Source organism: Bufo bufo, chromosome 1 (assembly GCF_905171765.1).
Source record: "Bufo bufo chromosome 1, aBufBuf1.1, whole genome shotgun sequence".
Taxonomy (NCBI): domain Eukaryota; kingdom Metazoa; phylum Chordata; class Amphibia; order Anura; family Bufonidae; genus Bufo; species Bufo bufo.
In genome coordinates this window covers 527,322,556-527,343,052 of record NC_053389.1, presented here as the reverse complement: position 1 = coordinate 527,343,052, position 20,497 = coordinate 527,322,556, and the positions used below count along the sequence as shown (strand labels likewise).

At 43.4% G+C, this 20,497-nt stretch overlaps 1 protein-coding gene across 1 annotated transcript in view; it reads left to right on the top strand.

Moving 5' to 3' along the window:
- The window catches only part of POT1 (protection of telomeres 1), a 113,649-nt gene extending 94,365 nt beyond the window's left edge, over window positions 1-19,284 (top strand). The window contains exons 13-16 of the mRNA XM_040411904.1: window positions 848-942; window positions 13,006-13,111; window positions 18,633-18,806; window positions 19,134-19,284. Of these exons, the coding sequence (XP_040267838.1) occupies window positions 848-942; window positions 13,006-13,111; window positions 18,633-18,757 (326 nt within the window). The 3' untranslated portion in view covers window positions 18,758-18,806; window positions 19,134-19,284. The remainder of the gene's footprint in view (window positions 1-847; window positions 943-13,005; window positions 13,112-18,632; window positions 18,807-19,133) is intronic.
- Window positions 19,285-20,497: the final 1,213 nt, after the last annotated feature.

Sequence of the window (20,497 nt, the reverse complement as noted above, 5' to 3'; positions counted from 1 at the left end):
GTTTGGCTCAGTTTCATCAGGCGGACAGGTAAACGCTGCAAGCAGCATTTTGGTGTCCGCCTCCAAAGCGGACTGGAGACGATACGGAGGTAAACTGATGCATTCTGAGCAGATCCTTATCCATTCAGAATGCATTAGAATGCAAACTGATCCATTTTGGACCGCTTGTGAGAGCCCTGAACGGATCTCACAAACGGAAAGCCAAAACGCCAGTGTGAAAGTAGACTTACCTTTAGAACTGGCGCTGGATGCGCCGAAGTTATGGAGAGGCCTGTGCCTCTTCATAACTTCAACAGATTCACCGCTAGCGCAGGGCCTTTATTAGGACCAGCATCTAAGACGCCGGTCTTAATAAATGTGCCCCATGTATTTCAATCGTGTTTAAAAAATGCAGGACCAAATTTGCTTGGCGGAGGTGGTGAGTTTTACAGCTTGGTTCCAAGCTGCTGACAGGTGTGAGAGGATGTAATATAGATTGACTGGGTTGTTGAACTGAGTTGAGAGCACAGATGTATGATGATGCTGTATTGTGGAGAGCTTTGTATAGTAGTAGTAAATAGCACGTTTATATTAACACCACATTGTAGTGTAAGTGTTCTATTTGGGCAGAGAGAAATATGGTAACAAAGCAGTGCAGTTGGAGTATGTCTGCCATTGTGCGTGTGCAAGTGAGAAAGTAAGAGACTGGCATGCAGGGTCAGTGGATTCTACCATATGCAGTAGTTGGCTGGCAAGCACATTGCCCAGAGAGTATATGGCAAATGATGGTCTTGAAAATGACTTCAAATTTTTAATAATTTTTCTTATTTTTGAATATAATGCTAATAAGTTTTTTTTCCTCATTTAGTTTTGGGTGTTGAACTCTTAACACACCTTTTTGTTATGAATTTCACTCTTGAAGATGAAACTGGATCTCTAAATGCCTATTTGTGGCGGCATTCCGTGAGTATGACTTTCTTAACGCTAATAAAGTGTATTTTTGTCTACAGTCTAGTATGATTGAGATCTTTAATTTCTCCCCCCTACCCCACGTTCCAACTGTCTGTATGCAGTGTAAAACAAAACCATTGACCACAGTGCACTTTTTTGTTCAGCACTCTATGCTTCCCCTGTGATTGTATTGACTTTCAAATCCTGAATGATATCTACATTTAAAAAGGGTTTCCCAGGGTTTGAAAAACTTATCTGGATTAAAAAAACAAAACAGCAGAACAGCTGTCCACAATTTATGTGATATTGCAGCTCCGCACCATTCACTTCAATGGAGCCAAGCTGCAATACCAAGCAGAACAGTAGCCATGTTTTTTTGTACTTGAGCCCATTAGTGACGACCATAGGTGTTTTTATGAAAGTGCAGACTTAGTGTACTTTCACACTTACGTTAATCTTTTCCAGTATTGAGTTCCGTCCTAGGGCCTCAATACCGGAAAAAAACTGATCAGTTTTATCCTAATGCATTCTGAATGGAGAGCAATCCGTTCAGTATGCATCAGGATGTCTTCAGTTCAGTCACTGTACGGTTTTTGGACAGAGAAAATACCGCAGCATGCTGCAGTATTTTCTCCGTCCAAAATTCCGGAACACATGCCTGATCCGGCATTTTTTTCTATTGAAATGCATTAATGCCGGATCCGGCCCCAAGTGTTCCGGAAAAACTGATCCGGTTTTGCGGTCTGCGCATGTTCAGACCTTTAACAATGTGAAAAAGATAAATATCGGATCAGTTTTTCCGGATTACAACCGGAGATCCGGATCCGTCTACAAATGGTATCCGTTTGCATACAGTTTGCAGTTCCCACGACGGAACGGCCTGCCGGAATCCAACAACGCAAGTGTGAAAGTACCCTTAGCCCGGCACGGATGTCCCATGCCAAGTGGAGCAGGTGTCTATCTGTCTATATAAGTAGCACAATAGCTATCAAAGGATATGTGGTAAAAGTAGCAAACTAAATAAAGTTTTATTTAAAAAATAAATAAAAAATTTGCTAATTTTTTTTTTAAATGGAATAAAATTTTTAAAAATCCGCTCATATATTTCATATCACCACATCCAAAACAAATTAAAGCATACAATGATCATATAATTTAACCCACACAGTCAATACCATAAAACAAAACGAAAAAAAAAAATCATCAAGCTTTCACCAATGGGGCTCACAATGGGTTTCCTTCAGGTATTCCAGTTCCCCCACAAAAAAATTGAAAAAAAGAGATAGCAATGTCTGTACAGCGCTGAAGAATATGAAAGAGCTATATAAATAAATGTGGGATCAATGAGGATTCAGTCACTGGTAACCCAAAATTATGAGTAAGCAGGACACTGCACTTTGAGGGGTTCAATATTAGAAATAATTCCCAAACCGTTTGTATGGTAAAACTTTGAAGGAGTTGCAGTGCTGTACCACAGCCCCATTTATTGTGATTTGTCAAGGTTCTACCAGTCAAACCCCCACTGTTAGCAAGATACTATAACCAAGCTCTAGTGACATGAAATCCCTGTTTAAAGGCCCCCTTTAAATCGTCTCACTAGAGCAGGCAACTACTGTATGCCATATGTGCACACATAATGGCCTGCCGACTCCCTATATAACATTGCATGTGGTCATAATAAGGATGTGTCATCCACATGGCAACTGAGGAGTCATTTACTAGGATTTGGCTGCTCCCAGTGACCAAACAACCCCCACAACAAGATTGCGGGAGCTGTACATGTGCTATGGCAACCAGGAGTGTTGTGCTTGTAAGTTATTCATTTAAATCCGTACTCATTCTGGGCTTTGAAGTCAAGGAGACGGTCCTATCAGTGACTGACAGCCTTCTCTCTATGGCTGTGTATTGTAAGGGACTGCTCTCTCTCGTGGTCGCAATCACAGACTTTTTTCCTCTGACAACTGAGTTCAAGTCCAAAAGGTGCTTTATTTTGGCACTTTAGCACCATCACACACATAAACATTGAAAATGAACACTTGCCCGTCTGGGCTCTACCTAATGCACGTGTTGTCTCTACCTCACCCAGGGCCGGTGCAAGGATTTTTGTCAACACAAGCGAATCTACATTTTGGCGCCCCCCCCCCCCTATCATTTCACATTTCTGCCCCTCATGATTCATGTCCATTTCTTGCCCCCCCCATCATGTCACATTTCTGCCCCTCATGATTCATGTCCATTTCTTGCCCCCCCCCCATCATTTCACATTTCTGCCCCTCATGATTCATGTCCATTTCTTGCCCCCCCTCCATGTGCTAATATCATAGTGCCATCCTCTTCCCCTGCCCCCTAATGTGCCAGTATCAAGTGCCTCTCTCCTTCCCCCTCCATGTGCCAGTATCATGGCGCCAATAGCCCCCCCTCCCCCGTGGCAGTAAAGTAACAGTCCGGTATTTAAAATAAATAAATAAACTTTTATACTTACCTCCATGTCAGCGATGTGATGCAGGCCTCTTCCGGCCTGTGTTCCCACCAGCCTCTAGTGTTGAAGATTTGGTGCTCGTGTTCTTATTTAGCCTGTCTTTCAGAAAAGTTTATGCTGGGATTCGAACCCATGACCATCTGTATCAGAGGCAAGACACTTACCCACACAGCTATGAGATCTGTACAGCCAGTTACTTAAAAAATAAAAATATATAAGACTTCTACTGTGGATAACTTTGATACCTAGTGTATATCCATACACATGACAGCTGACCCAGTACACTGTGTATGGATGTAGTAGAGCTGGGTGTGTTGGGGCAGCTGTCATGTGTATGGATGTACACTAGGTATCAAAGTTACCTACAGTAGAAGTCTTATATATATTTTTTTAAGTAACTGGCTATACAGCTCTCATAGCTGTGTGGGTAAGTGCCTTGCCTCTGTTGTGAAAGGTCGCGAGTTCGAATCCCAGGAGAAACTTTTCTGAAAGACATGTTAAATGAGATTTAAATACACCAGGGTCTCGTAGCTCACAGTGTGTTTTGTGTTGCTGTGGCTGCTGCCCCAGCCTGTCAGCTGCGTGCCGCTCGCTCTGTGACTGAGACAGTGAGGGCCGGAGGGGGGGCGGCCAGGCTGCGTGGGACACAGGCTCAGCGGGGCAAGTGTAAGTTAGAAAGTTAATTGTTTTCCGCCCCGGAGCCCCCCCCCCCCTTCTCTGTGCCCTCAAGCAGCCGCTTGGGCTGCCTTATGATAGAGCCGGGCCTGACCTCACCTACAGAGCGCCGTTCACACACGGGATTAGATCCGGCTTCCTCAGCCATATACGGTCCAGCAGGCTCCAGGCTGTGACCACACCAGCACCCTTGGGGGGAGATGGTCCAGAAGTCCTCCCGACTCTGACCGTGTGACCCCCTTTCCGTAGGCGTCGCTGGGCCCCGTAAACTTCAGGCTTTACAAAGCCTCGTGGCCCCTCAGCCCTCCTGGCTGAGACAGCCCTCCTGGCTGAGACAGCCCTCCTGGCTGAGACAGCCCTCCTGGCTGAGCGTCTCTGTCTCTCTCTCTCTCTCTCTCTCTCTCTCTCTCTCTCTCTCTCCCTTTCTCCCCCTCTTTCATACACAGAGGGTTGTTTTATCCCTCCTTGATTACAGCAGCAGGCCTCACCTGCGATCACTTCCGGCAAAAGACAATACATGTAGTGAAAGGGTGTGGACTGGCAGATCCCACTACCAAACCTATCCTCCAGTCCACATGAAATCCAGCCCAGAACAACATGTAGACAAAACTGTCTCCGCAAACTACACTACACTGAAACCACTGCAGCTTTCTGGATTTCAGTTATCTCACCCAGCTGAGGTATCTGGGTGGGATATACAGTCTTGGCCAAAAGTTTTGAGAATTACATAAATATTGGAAATTGGAAAAGTTGCTGCTTAAGTTTTTATAATAGTAATTTGCATATACTCCAGAATGTTATGAAGAGTGATCAGATGAATTGCATAGTCCTTCTTTGCCATAAAAATTAACTTAATCCCAAAAAAAACTTTCCACTGCATTTCATTGCTGTCATTAAAGGACCTGCTGAGATCATTTCGGTATTCGTCTTGTTAACTCAGGTAAGAATGTTGACGAGCACAAGGCTGGAGATCATTATGTCAGGCTGATTGGGTTAAAATGGCAGACTTGACATGTTAAAAGGAGGGTGATGCTTGAAATCATTGTTCTTCCATTGTTAACCATGGTGACCTGCAAAGAAACGCGTGCAGCCATCATTGCGTTGCATAAAAATGGCTTCACAGGCAAGAATATTGTGGCTACTAAGATTGCACCTCAATCAACAACTTATAGGATCATCAAGAACTTCAAGGAAAGAGGTTCAATTCTTGTTAAGAAGGCTTCAGGGCGTCCAAGAAAGTCCAGCAAGCGCCAGGATCGTCTCCTAAAGAGGATTCAGCTGCGGGATCGGAGTGCCACCAGTGCAGAGCTTGCTCAGGAATGGCAGCAGGCAGGTGTGAGCGCATCTGCACGCACAGTGAGGCGAAGACTTTTGGAAGATGGCCTTGTGTCAAGAAGGGCAGCAAAGAAGCCACTTCTCTCCAAAAAAAAACATTAGGACAGATTGATCTTCTGCAGAAAGTATGGTGAATGGACTGCTGAGGACTGGGGCAAAGTCATATTCTCCAATGAAGCCTCTTTCCGATTGTTTGGGGCATTTGGAAAAAGGCTTGTCCGGAGAAGAAAAGGTGAGCGCTACCATCAGTCCTGTGTCATGCCAACCGTAAAGCATCCTGAGACCATTCATGTGTGGGGTTGCTTCTCATCCAAGGGAGTGGGCTCACTCACAATTTTGCCCAAAAACACAGCCATGAATAAAGAATGGTACCAAAACACCCTCCAACAGCAACTTCTTCCAACAACAGTTTGTTGAAGAATAATGCATTTTCCAGCTCGATGGAGCACCGTGCCATAAGGCAAAAGTAATAACTAAGTGGCTCAGGGACCAAAACGTTGACATTTTGGGTCCATAGCCTGGACACTCCCCAGATCTTAACCCCTTAAGGACATAGGACGTACCGGTACGCCCTATTTCCCGAGTCCTTAAGGACACAGGACGTACCGGTACGTCCTGACTTAAAATCGGAATTCCGGCGCCGCGGGGGTTAATCGGAACGGGATGCCGGTTGAAATCATTCAGCCGGCATCCCGTAACAATGCAGGGGGGGGTCATTTGACCCCCCGTATCGGCGATTGCAGCAAACCGCAGGTCAATTCAGACCTGCGGTTTGCTGCGCTTTTTGCAGTTTCTGATCCCCGCGGGCCCTGACCGCGGGGATCAGAAACTTGAGAGTGCATAAAATCAATATTTTTCACCCCCCCCCCCCCCCTGCACCCCTGCACGATTTGATGCCGGCGGGTGGTGCGCATGCGGTGGGGGCGTTGCGGGAGGCGGGCGGTGCGGCAGGCGGGATCGCGATCCCCCGCCCGCCTCCCCATGAACGATCGTTGGCTTCTAGTGGTTATACCAGGGTGCCAGCACACTGCGGGCACCCTGGTATAAACGGCTGACATCTGTGCAGATTTCAGCCGTTTAACCCTTTCCATACCGCGGTCCGTACGGACCGCTGTATGGAAAAAGTTAACTGTCATCGGTCAGGGAGCTCCCTCCCTCTCCATCGGGGGGCTGCTGTGCCTTTGCAGCCCCCCGATGGAGAGGGAGAGAGCCCCCCGACAGCCCCCCTCAGCCCTGTGCTTACCCTTCCCCGTCTGCGAAGTTGTGGCAGACGGGGAAGGTTCCCATGGCAACAGGACGCCTGCTCAGGCGTCCTGCTGTCCATGGTGCTGAACAGATCTGTGCTAAAAGCACAGATCTGTTCAGACAAAGTGTAAGTAAAATACAGTGCAGAGCCCTATATATGGTTCTGTACTGTATTATACAGACATCAGACCCACTGGATCTTCAAGAACCAAGTGGGTCTGGGTCAAAAAAAGTGAAAAAAGTTAAAATAAAGAAAACAAACATTTATCACTGAATAAAAATTAAAAAAATAAAATAAAGTACACATATTAGGTATCGTCGCGTCCGTAACGACCTGATCTATAAAACGGTCATGTTACTTTCCCCGCATGGTGAACGCCATAAAAAAATAAAAACTATGAGAAAATTTAAATTTTGCCCATCTTACTTCCCAAAAAAGGTAATAAAAGTGATCAAAAAAGTCGCATGTACGCCAAAATAGTACTAATCAAACCGTCATCTCATCCCGCAAAAAATGAGACCCTACTCAAGATAATCGCCCAAAAACTGAAAAAACTATGGCTCTTAGACTATGGAAACACTAAAACATGATTTTTTTTGTTTCAAAAATGAAATCATTGTGTAAAACTTACATAAATAAAAATAAAGTATACATATTAGGTATCGCCGCGTCCGTATCGACCGGCTCTATAAAAATATCACATGACCTAACCCCTCAGATGACCACCGTAAAAAAAAAAAAAAAAAAGTGTAAAAAAAGCAATTTTTTTGCCATCTTACGTCACAAAAAGTGTAATAGCAAGCGATCAAAAAGTCATATACACCCCAAAATAGTTCCAATCAAACCGTCATCTCATCCCGCAAAAAATGAGACCCTACTCAAGATAATCGCCCAAAAACTGAAAAAACTATGGCTCTTAGACTATTGAGACACTAAAACATTTTTTTGGTTTTAAAAATGAAGTTATTGTATAAAACTTACATAAACAAAAAAAATTGTATACATATTAGGTATCGCCGCGTCCGTGACAACCTGCTCTATAAAATTACCACATGATCTAACCTGTCAGATGAATGTTGTAAATAACAAAAAAAAAAAAAGGGCCAAAAAAGCTATTTCTTGTTACCTTGCCGCACAAAAAGTGTAATATAGAGCAACCAAAAATCATATGTACCCTAAATTAGTACCAACAAAACTGCCACCCTATCCCTTAGTTTCTAAAATGGGGTCACTGTTTTGGAGTTTCTACTCTGGGGGAGCATCAGGGGGGCTTCAAATGGGACATGGTGTAAAAAAAAACAGTCCAGCAAAACCTGCCTTCCAAAAACCGTATGGCATTCCTTTCCTTCTGCGCCCTGCCGTGTGCCCGTACAGCGGTTTACGACCACATATGGGGTGTTTCTGTAAACTACAGAATCAGGGCCATAAATATTGAGTTTGGTTTGGCTGTTAACCCTTGCTTTGTAACTGGAAAAAAAATATTAAAATGGAAAATCTGCCAAAAATGTGAAATTTTGAAATTGTGTCTCTATTTTCCATTAAATCTTGTGCAACACCTAAAGGGTTAACAAAGTTTGTAAAATCAGTTTTGAATACCTTGAGGGGTGTAGTTTCTTAGATGGGGTCACTTTTTTGGAGTTTCTACTCTAGGGGTGCATCAGGGGGGCTTCAAATGGGACATGGTGTAAAAAAAAACAGTCCATCAAAACCTGCCTTCCAAAAACCAAACGGCGCACCTTTCACTCTACGCCCCACTGTGTGGCCGTACAGTAGTTTACGGCCACATATGGGGTGTTTCTGTGAACAGCAGAGTCAGGGCAATAAAGATACAGTCTTGTTTGGCTGTTAACCCTTGCTTTGTTAGTGGAAAAAATGGGTTAAAATTGAAAATTAGGCAAAAAAATGAAATTCTCAAATTTCATCTCCATTTGCCAGTAACTCTTGTGCAACACCTAAAGGGTTAACAACGTATGTAAAATCAGTTTTGAATACCTTGAGGGGTGTAGTTTCTTAGATGGGGTCACTTTTAGGGAGTTTCTACTCTAGGGGTGCATCAGGGGGCTTCAAATGGGACATGGTGTAAATAAACCAGTCCATAAAAATCAGCCTTCCAAAAACCATACGGCGCACCTTTCACTCTACGCCCCGCTGTGTGGCCGTACAGTAGTTTACGGCCACATATTGGGTGTTTCTGTAAACGGCAGAGTCAGGGCAATAAAGATACAGTCTTGTTTGGCTGTTAACCCTTGCTTTGTTAGTGGAAAAAATGGGTTAAAATGAAAAATTAGACAAAAAAATGAAATTCTCAAATTTCCTCCCCATTTGCCAATAACTCTTGTGCAACACCTAAAGGGTTAACAATGTATGCAAAATCAGTTTTGAATACCTTGAGGGGTGTAGTTTCTTAGATGGGGTCATTTTTGGGTGGTTTCTATTATATAAGCCTCGCAAAGTGACTTCAGACCTGAACTGGTCCCTAAAAATTGAGTTTTTGTAAATTTCTGAAAAATTTAAAGATTTGCTTCTAAACTTCTAAGCCTTATAACTTCCCCAAAAAATAAAATATCATTCCCAAAACAATTCAAACATGAAGTAGACATATGGGGAATGTAAAGTCATCACAATTTTTTGGGGTATTACTATGTATTACAGAAGTAGAGAAACTGAAACTTTGAAATTTGCAAATTTTTCCAAATTTTTAGTAAATTAGGTATTTTTTTGTGCAAAAAAAATATATTTTTTTTTACTTCATTTTACCAGTGTCATGAAGTACAATATGTGACGAAAAAACAATCTCAGAATGGCCTGGATAAGTCAAAGCGTTTTAAAGTTATTAGCACTTAAAGTGACACTGGTCAGATTTCCAAAAAATGGCCTGGTCCTTAAGGTGAAAATGAGCCCGGTCCTTAAGGGGTTAATCCCATTGAGAACTTGTGGTCAATCCTCAAGAGGCGGGTGGACAAACAAAAACCCACTAATTCTGACAAACTCCAAGAAGTGATTATGAAAGAATGGGTTGCTATCAGTAAGGAATTGGCCCAGAAGTTGATTGAGAGCATGCCCAGTCGAATTGCAGAGGTCCTGAAAAAGAAGGACCAACACTGCAAATACTGACTCTTTGCATGAATGTCATGTAATTGTCAATAAAAGCCTTTGAAACGTATGAAATGCGTGTAATTATATTTCACTACATCACAGAAACAACTGAAACAAAGATCTAAAAGCAGTTTAGCAGCAAACTTTGTAAAAACTAATATTTTTGTCATTTTCAAAACTTTTGGCCACGACTGTACACGCCTCCCAGCACTTATGCTGTAAACATCACCACAGTATACACAAATAGCTGTAAATCACTGAATTCAAAGCTAGAATGAGCAGGAATTTAAATTAATGAAATAAACTTGTACTGAATCTTTTCCCCAAAAACTATATTTCAGTCTGCTCAGTTCCTCCGACTCTACAACATGCAGATTACTTTGCATTTGATGATGACAGGTTCACTATAAATTCTTCTTAATCTTAATGAGAATACAACAATTTTAACATACTGTATACTGCAGTGGAAAACCATTGCAGACTATGGTATAAAAGATCTACCAATCGCATGGTTCAGTGAACTAAAAAATTAGCTTAAAGTTGTAAAAAAAAATCAATTCACCCCTTCCCCAATGTTACTAATAAAAATGTAAACATCATTTGTATCAGCTCTTCCAAAACTATCAAGATATAAAAGTATTTATCCCATAAAGTGAATGCCCTACTGAAAAAAGGCTGAATTGTTGTAGTTTGGCTGCTTTGCCTCCCCCAAATTTTTGGGAATAGAAAGTGATGAAAAAGGGATACCTACCCAAAATGGTATTACTAAAAACTACAAATCACCCTGCAAGACAAAAGCCCTTACACAACTCTGTAAACAGAAATATAAAAAAGTTGTGGGTGTCAGAATGTAGATGCCAAGGGTTTTTTTCCCAAGTTTTTTTATTTTATTTTTTAAACTGTTAAAAACATAACAATTTAGTATCACTGTAATGTGACTGACCCGCAGAGTAAAGGTAATGTGTTATTTTTACCACTGCTGTAAATACGAAACCTGTAAATGGCGGAATTGCATTATTTCCCATTCATCCCATTAATAATTTTTCAACCTTTCCAATCCCAATATGTGGAATAATAAATGGTGCCATTAGAAACTACAACTTGTCCTGCAAACAGCAAGAATGCAAGCAGCTATACGAACAGAAAAATAAAAAGTTTCTGACTCTTGGAAGGCAGGGTTATGTCTGGAGGTAATGGCTATTCATGTGAGAGCACTAGAATTCCTCTCAACCCTACTATAAACATCATACTTTCCAATGTTTCAATTAGGGTTGTTTCGGGTATCGAACTTTCGATACCCAATCAATACTTTTTTATTTGTTTTTTATCGATACTAGGCTGTGCTACTGCACAGCCCAGTATCAGAGAATATGGATCGCACTGTTCTCAGCGTGCCCCATGTTCTCTCAGCTGTAAAGGAAAGATGGAAGCAGTCTCTCCCTCCCTTCCCCCCCTGTGCTGGCGCTGCCTCCAATGAGAGCGCGGAGGAGAGGAAGCGCCACCAATGATAACTAACGTTTAATACATTACAAATGCATGCGGCGGCAGAAACACATTGCCGGAACCCTGCATTTGTATATTAATAATAATCCTAACATTTGTATAGTGCTTTTCTCCTGCAGTGTTAGGAAGTCTTGCCCAAGGACTTCCTACTGAATCGGTACTGACCCTACCTAGCCAGGATTCGAACCCTGGTCTCCCATGTCAAAGGCAGAGCCCTTGACGCAGTCAGTATAAAAGTATTAAAAACATTGGTGGCGCAGAGTTCTATTAGGGTGAGTAGGACAAGGGATTAAAAGATCCCAGGTTCTGGCCCCTAAGGGGGGAAATGGTTATTAAATAAACTGTAAAAAAAAAAGTTTAAAAAAACACACCAAAATATTAAGTATAAATCACCCCCTTTCCCAATTTTACATATAAAATAGGTAAACAATAAATAAATATTTCATATCGCCATGTCCGAAAAGTCCAAACTATTAAAAATATTGAAAAATACGGTGAACGCCGTAAAAGAAAGTATTGTTAAAGTATTCCAATCATCTTAAATCTAGCGCTTTACTACTTACAACTAACTTCTTGGCAGTCAGGAGGCCGGGCGGGCGCTCGTAGCGGAGCTCACTACGCTCACTGCTCCTGCGCCGCCCACTTTATGAATAAGGCAGGCGGCGCAGTGAGTGTAGTGAGCTACGCTACGAGCGCCCGCCCGCCCAGCATCCTGACTGCCAAGAAGTTAGTTGTAAGTAGTACAGCGCTAGATTTAAGATGATTGGAATACTTTAACAATACTCACAAGTTAGATATGATTACCGTATACTACAGAGAGCGGGGCCCAGTGTAGTAGAATACAGTGACTGCACCGGGCCCCGCTGCCATTACAGAAACAGATGCCGGCCCCCATTCACTTCACAGGGACACTGTTATGGGGGATCAGTGGATGACACATAAGATGCTATATATGTGTCATCCACAGATGCCCCCATAACAGTGCCATCCACAGATGCCCCCACAATGATCCCCCATAACAGTGCATTCCACATATGACCCCATAACAGTGCCAGCCACATATGCCCCCATAACAGTGCCATCCAAATATGCCCCATAACAGTACCATCCACAGATGCCCCCATAACAGTACCATCCACAGATGCCCCCATAACAGTACCATCCACAGATGCCCCCATAACAGTGCCATCCACAGATGCCCCCATAACATTGCAATCCACAGATCCCCCATAATAGTGTCATCCACAGACCACCATTGCGGTAGTTCAAAACCCACCAAAAGCACACCTTTTTGGTTCAAAATATTTTTTTTCTTATTTTCCTCAAAAACCCAGGTGCGTCTTATGGGCAGGTGCGTCTTATAAGGCGAAAAATACGGTATATGGTATCACAATACTTTTTTATGGTATCAAAACCGAATCAAACTTTTGGTATTGAAACAACCCTAGTTTCAATTGGTAAAATCATCTTATATAAGCCCCGCCCCTGGGAATGCCCAGATTGCATCGGAAGCACTCACTTATAGGCAGTGTTTATGCTGTCCCCGATGATTTTTGTCCCGGGACAGCATAAATTTCCTGGGACTGTCTCTGGAAAACGGGGACAGTCCCACCAAATTTAGGACAGTTGGCTACTATGCAAACATGTTTCCTAGGCTTGTCCGTTTCAGTTATATACTGTATTAAGTTGTTAATTGTGTTTTTACAAACTGCATTTTCCATTTTGTCCTGTGCAAACATAGGAACAGTTCTTTCAGATTCCTCCCTCTGAGATACTCATGAATAGTGATCTCCAGGAAAGACTTCATATGATCATGAGTACATTGTGTCCATCAACAAAGCAAATTAGTAAGTATTTTTTTTTTTATATTTCATACTGCATACCAGTATGACATGCAGGTGTAGCTTGCTTATTTGCAGGTTGCAGGGCTACCATCAGTAATGGTTGTTGCTTCGTTATTACTTCTACTAAATTGAACCCCACACCTTCTGCATGGCATGTATACAACTACATTATAGAACCACGTTATAAGGATAGTTCTACTATATGATATACCTGTGAAGAAAACATAACATAGTAACATAGTTTATAAGGCTGAAAAAAGACATCTGTCCATTTAGTTCAGCCTGTTATCCTACAAGTTGATCCAGAGGAAGGCAAAAAAAAAAAACTGTGAGGTACGTAGAAGCCAATTATCCTCACTTTAGGGGGAAAATTACTTCCCGACTCCAATCAGGCAATCGGAATAACTCCCTGGATCATCGACCCATCTCTAGTAAGTATAGCCTGTAATAGTATTACACTCCAGAAATACATCCAGGCCCCTCTTGTACTCTTTTAGTGAACTCACCATCACCACCTCCTCAGGCAGAGAGTTCCATAGTCTCACTGCTCTTACCGTAAAGAATCCTCGTCCATGTTTGTGTACAAACCTTCTTTCCTCCAGACGCAGTGGATGTCCCCTCGTCACAGTCACAGTCCTGGGGATAAATAGATGATGGGAGAGATCTCTGTACTAACCCCTGATATATTTATATGTAGTTATTAGATCTCCCCTCAGTCGTCTTTTTTCTAAAGTGAATAACCCTAGTTTTGATAATCTTTCAGGGTTCTGTAGTTGCCCCATTCCAGTTATTACTTTAGTTGCCTTCCTCTGAGGAGCCCAGAACTGTGCACAGTACTCTGTGTGGTCTGACTAGTAATTTGTAAAGTGGTAGGACTATGTTCTCATCACAGGCATCTATGCCCCTTTTGATGCAACCCATTATGTTATTGTCCTTGGCAGCAGCTGCCTGACACTGGTTTCTACAGCTTAGTTTACTAAACTTCCTAGGTCCTTTTCCATGTCAGTGTGAGGGTACTTTCACACTAGCATTTTTCTTTTCCGGTATTGAGTTCCGTCACAGGGGCTTAATACCGGAAAAAAAACTGATCAGTTTTATCCTAATGCATTCTGAATGGCGAGCATTCCGTTCAGGATGCATCAGTTCAGTCCCCCTTACGTTTTTTGGCCGGAGAAAATACCGCAGCATGCTGTATTTTTCTCTCCGGCCAAAAATCCTGAACACTTGCAAAAAAAAAATAAATACAGGATCCGTTTTTCCGGATGACACCGGAAAGACGGATCCGGTATTTCAATGCATTTGTCAGACGGATCCGCATCCGGATCCGTCTGACAAATTCCATCCATTTGCGTCCGGATTGCCGGATCCAACAGGCAGTTCCGGCGACGGAAGTGCCTGCCGGAATCCTCTGCCGCAAGTGTGAAAGTACCCTTAGTTGGTAAAATGTAGCTTTTTTGAAGTTTGGTATTTTTGTTCCTCCCTGAAGAAACACTCTTTTAAATGACAATTTTAAGGTTATTACTTTATGTCACTATTTTCCAGGTTATTGCAAAGAACCTGTTATCTTTATGAGATGTACAGGTTTCAGTTTCCCAGACTATATCTGGGTAGTTTAATTGACCCATAATAACGACCTCATTATGATTTGCCGCCTCATCTATTTTGTTTAGAACTAGATTTTCAGTGGACTCTGGTATATTAGGTGGCTTATAATAAACTCCTATTAGTATTTTATTATTGTTTTTTCCTCCATGTATTTCTACCCACAGTGACTCCACATGTCCATTTCCCTCACTTATATCTTCCCAGAGTGTAGACTTTAGACAGGACTTTACATAAAGGCAGAACCCTCCCCTCTCCGGTTTTGACGATCCTTTCTAAACAGACTGTAATCCTGTACATTAACTGCTCAGTCATAGCTGTCATCCAGCCATGTCTCAGTTATTCCCACTATGTCATAGTCCTCCTCACACATCACTAATTCCAGTTCACCAGTTTTATTAGTCAGGCTTCTGGCATTAGTATACATACATTTAAGAGGTTTATGTGTATTTTGTACCCTACACCTTTCCTTATGAACTGTTCTAGTCCCTCCTTCCATTCCTCCCCCAGTTCCATTACCTTGCCCCCGGTCTCTGTCTGCATCTTCCCCTCCTATAATGTAATTACCCGACCCCCCCAGTCCCTAGTTTAGACACTCCTCCAACCTTCTATCCATCTTCTCCCCCAAAAGAGCTGCCCCTTCCCCTTTTAGGTGCAGCCCATCCCTACGATAGAGCCTGTAGCCGACAGAGAAGTCGAGCCAGTTCTCCAGGAACCCAAACCCTTCTTTCCTACACCAGTTCTTGAGACAATTTTTAACCTCCCTAATCTCCCACTGTCTTCCTTGTGTGGCTCGTGGTACAGGTAGTATTTCGGAAAACACTACCTTTGAGGTCCTTGCCCTAAGCTTGTGACCTAAATCCCTAAGATCATTTTTAAGGACACTCCACCTACCTCTAACTTTGTCATGGGTTTCAATATGGGCCATGACTGCTGGATCTTCTTCAGCCCCTCCCTGTAATCTGTCAACCCGATCCGAGATGTGTCCAACTCCGTCGCCAGGAAGACCTCACACAGTTCAACGATCCTGGTCTTTGTGACAGATCGCCCTATCTGTACCCCTAATAATTGAGTCTCCCACTACCAGCACCTGTCTGGCATGCCCTGCTCTCCTGGTCCCCTGCTTACTGGAGCCGACATTCCCCTGACTGGCTGTCACGAGAAGGGAAGGTAGAAGGAAGTGCACCCCCTAGACTGCCACCTTCTACCCTGTCCCTGCCTACTTGCACCACCCGCCCTAGGTGACGGGGTGCAACTGGGCGACTGTCCCTAACCTCCGTAAGTGCCGGGTAGGGGAGGAAGGAACAGAGAGGGTACCGGACAGCTAGGCAGAGAACGGTACGCGAGATGCAGGCAGTCAAATGGACAAGGAAGTGGACAAGAGAGAGGTACCCGGTGAAGGAGAAGGCAAAGGCGGGTCAGCTAGCCGAGGTCAGTCCGGGAGGTCACGTCAATACAAAGGGAAGAGGCAGGTGGCAAATCCGAGAACGAGCCGAGGTCAGAATCCGAGATGTAGCGTCAAAACCAAGGGAGCAGGCAAAGGGAGGTCAGGAAACGGTTAAGGTCAAATTCCAGAGGTCAATCAATAGAGTAGCTAACAATACACACAGCTTAAGAGACTAAAGTCACAGGCAACCTGTAGCCAGCAGGCCGCCTGTATTTATAGTGGGGAGTGGCCAGCGTCACATGACCGACAGACAGACAAGTCGAGCACCGAGTGATCAGCTCGGCGCTCAAGGCAGACCTAGGAGCAGGGAGCCTCCCAGCTAGCAAAGCCGCCCTGGGAACGAGGCCAAACACAGATCCTCGCTTCCGAAGCTAAGCAGCAGGTCTGCGGCTGATGGATGACCGAGTGCGCCTTCGGCGCCCCGTTACACTGGCAGAGGAAGGGTCCAGCTGCAGCAGTGCTATTCCTAAACTGACATCGCTCTCATCTGCCAACTTGTTAGAGTGTGTCAGATCAGGGCTAGCCTCCCTGGCACTCTTCCCTCTACCCTTCTTTCTAACGGTTATCCAGCTACCTGCCTCAAATTATTTAGCTTTTAAGGCACAGATAATCCTATCTTTATAACAGTATAATTCTCTAGTGTAGTGGTAAACTTGCTACTTGCCATGCAGAAGGTCTGGGGTTCAGTTCCCAACAAAGACCTGTAAAATAATATCTTCAGTAAAGGTTATGGCAGAAACACTGCACTTTTACTTTCCATCTTTTCTTTTACCGTAAAAGAAGTGTCTGAAAAGCTGCTAAACAGTAATGGCTCATAGCATACCTAAATCACTTACTAATGTAAAATTAAAAGTGCCTTTTTTAATATATATTTTACCCTTTTTCTGCCTGCTTGTTGTCAGGGGATACAGCCACTGCTGTAATGTTGTGGCCAGGAGCGCACACACATGCACACCAGCTCCTCTTCTGACCACCTTGCATCAGTCTGTGTAAAACAGCTCCATGGCATGTTCAGTACCCTTGGAAATATTCTGCAATCTACGTCACTGTCTGTCCACTCCAGCGTCCCTCTGTACTGAAGGTGCTAATGAAAATCCTTCACTAGCAACACGGGAATGCTGTCACCCAGGCGAGCAGTGCAATGACTTTGAGCGTGCTGCTTGTCTGTGCTGTCAATCAACTTCAAAGTCAACGCCCCCATATCAATCAGGAAGTTCAGGGCTGCGGAACAGCGGCAGCAGTGAACAGGGGAGATGGGACAACCCCTTTAATATTATGCCTGTAAGGAAAAGAGTAATGCTGTTTAGTAGCTTTTTAGGCACATAAAATCCTATCCTTACAGGGCAGATCTATAGTGTAGTGGTAAACTTGTTGCCTGCCACTCACAGGTTCTGGGGTTCAGTTCTCAACAAAGACCTGTAAAAATAAAGTAAATGGTTTTGGCTCGGAGAGGGCCCCTCCCTTACTCAAATTGAACGGAGGCTTTATTATTATTCATTGCACTGAAGTGAATACTAATCAGGCTGATGATGTCCAGCCCACCAGATGTGCTGGCCCCTTCCTGTATTACTGCCCTGATGGTCACCCTGCTTATTTGAGATGAAATAGTGGCTAACAGTAAGCTGGATATTGCTCTTTTATTTTCATTATTCAGTCTCCATGTCTGATAATACAATCTCAAGTCCCAAAAAATTTGGACGGTGTGTGAACTGTAAATAAAAACAGAATGCAGTGATTGCAGATCTCATAGACCAGGGATCAGCAACCTCCGCCACTCCAGGCATTCTGAAACTACAACTTCCAGAATGCCCTATTCACTTCTGTGAAGAACAGCCAAGCTTGTTTGCATGCGTGGAGTTGTAGTTTCACAGCAGCTGGAGTGCCAAAGGTTGCTGATCCCTGTAATAGACCCATAGTTTATTCAAAATAGATCATAGAACACATATTACATGTTGAAAGTTAGATTTCTTCCAGTTCATGAAATAAATAAACCCATTCAGAACTTGATGGCAGCAACACGTTGGCAAAGGACCATGTCTTCCATTTTGTAGCATCGCTTCTTTTAACAACAGTCTGTAAATGTCTGGGACATGAGGAGACCAAATGCTGGAGTTTTAGGAGAGGGATGTTGTCTGATAAAGTATTCTAGCTGCTCAATAGTCCTTTTTTGCCAGATTTTTCTTTCTATGATGCAGGCAGGCCAGTTCAGCACCCTGACTTTTCCTCTGAGAGGCCATTCTCTAGTGATGGATGCAGTATGTGTTTTAACATTGTCTTGCTGAAATATGCAAGGCCTTCTCCGAAATAGATGTCTGAATGGCAGCATATGTTGTTCAGTCTACTTTTTTGGGATTGAGGCTGTATACACTCCGAGGAAAAATAAACTGTACTGTGATTTATTAACGAGACATCTGTCAGTTTTTGTTATTATTGTTAATATTTGTTAATGTTGTACACTTTGCTTTTCTATTTTAGGTGAATATCCCTGGATGGATTGTTGCATAAGATCATACAATTCTGGCCATGGAAGCAAAGAACAAATATGTTATGAGATTTTTGACACTTTACTTTCAGAAAGAGATTTAAACAGATTTTTATAATGTGAGATAGATGCAGGAAGTAGAGAATATTTTACACTCTCTATTAAAGGGGTTGTCCGGTTTCAGAGCTGAACGCGGACATACCCTTATTTTCACGCAGGCAGCTCCCCTGAGGCTAGCATCGGAGCATCTCATGCTCTGATGCGCTCCCTTGCCCTGCGCTAGATTGCGCAGGGCACGGGCTCTTTTGTTTTCAATAACACACTGCAGGGCGGAAACTTCCGCCCGGCAGTGTGTTCGGTGACGTCACCGGCTCTGATGGGCGGGCTTTAGCGCTGCCCTAGCCGTTTTACTGATGCTCCTGTCAGGGGGGCTGCCGGGGGGAAAGTGAAGGGATGTCCGGGTTCAACTCTGAACCCGGACAACCCCTTTAAAGGAGTTGTTCAAGAATGGGGGGTTGGCAAACACCCCCACTTGGCCAGTTCTGTGAAGGAAAGATTACTTACCTGCTTCCCACGCCAGCTCTCCGCTCCTTCTCCTCCAGGCCTGCAATGCTCCGCTGGGTTCCCTCGATGTCAACATCTGGTTTGACAGAGACTGGATACCCTTGTCTTGTGTGACCATTTGTCATGATGTAAGGGGAACCAGTCACCGCTGGGTCCAATGGTTCACTGTGGAGATGTCAAACCGGATGTTAAAGGGAACCTGTCACCGGGATTTTGTGTACAGAGCTGAGTACATGGGCTGCTAGATAGCCACTAGCACATCCGCAATATCCAGTCCCCATAGCTCTGTGTGCTTTTATTGTGTAAAAAAAACGATTTGATCGATATGCAAATTAACCTGAGATGAGTCCTGTCCCTGAGATGAGTCAGGGACAGGACTTATCTCAGGTTAATTTGCATATCTATCAAATCGTTGTTTTTTTTACACAATAAAAGCACACAGAGCTATGGGGACTGGATATTGCGGATGTTCTAGCGTTCCCTTTAACATCAAGGAAGCCCAGCAGAGCATCACAATCCTGGAAGAGAACAAGGGAGGAGTCAGCTCCAGAAAGCAGGTTACTAATCTTTCCTTTACAGGTCCGGCCAAGTGGAGGGGTTTGCCAAACCCCCCCCCCCCCCCCCATTATTTCACAACCCCTTTAAGCTCTGTTCACACTGCCATAGTATTTGGTTTTGGATAGCAAAACATTGTTGTCTCCAGTACTATTCTTCCATAGAAAAATGCCAGAAACCAGGGATGGTCACAATTCATTGTTATGCATTTGGTTTGGCTCCGTTAAGAATATGAAAGCTATTATGGTAATGTAACCATTGCCTGAGGTCGGAATCTGTTTTATGGACACATTTGTATCTAATAGAGGAAGTAGAAAAAAATGCCTAAACAATGTTCAGTACATGTCTCTTGGTTTGTGTAATTAAACTTGTACATATGTTTGTTAAATATCCCATGTCTTAACTTTTTTTATGTAATTATTTTTCTCCAATTAGGAGAAAAACCTAGCTATCATCTACTTAAAGAATTTGGCCATTGAACTACATTTCAAAGCTTCCCATGAAATCTCTTAAAAAAATCTTAGAACAGTTAAGTTGGTGGTTCAGTTTTAACAAGAAACCAGACAACAATGGGAAATGGCCTATAATAAAAAAAAAATGTAGAAGTACTTGCGTAGTGGATTTTGCACCACAGCCCTGCTCAGTGGTCATGTTTTATAGACATGACATCACCCCTGCAGCTAGGTAATCAAAGTCCAGCAGGAAGAACTGGGGCTGTGGCGCAGGAACTACTAGGTAA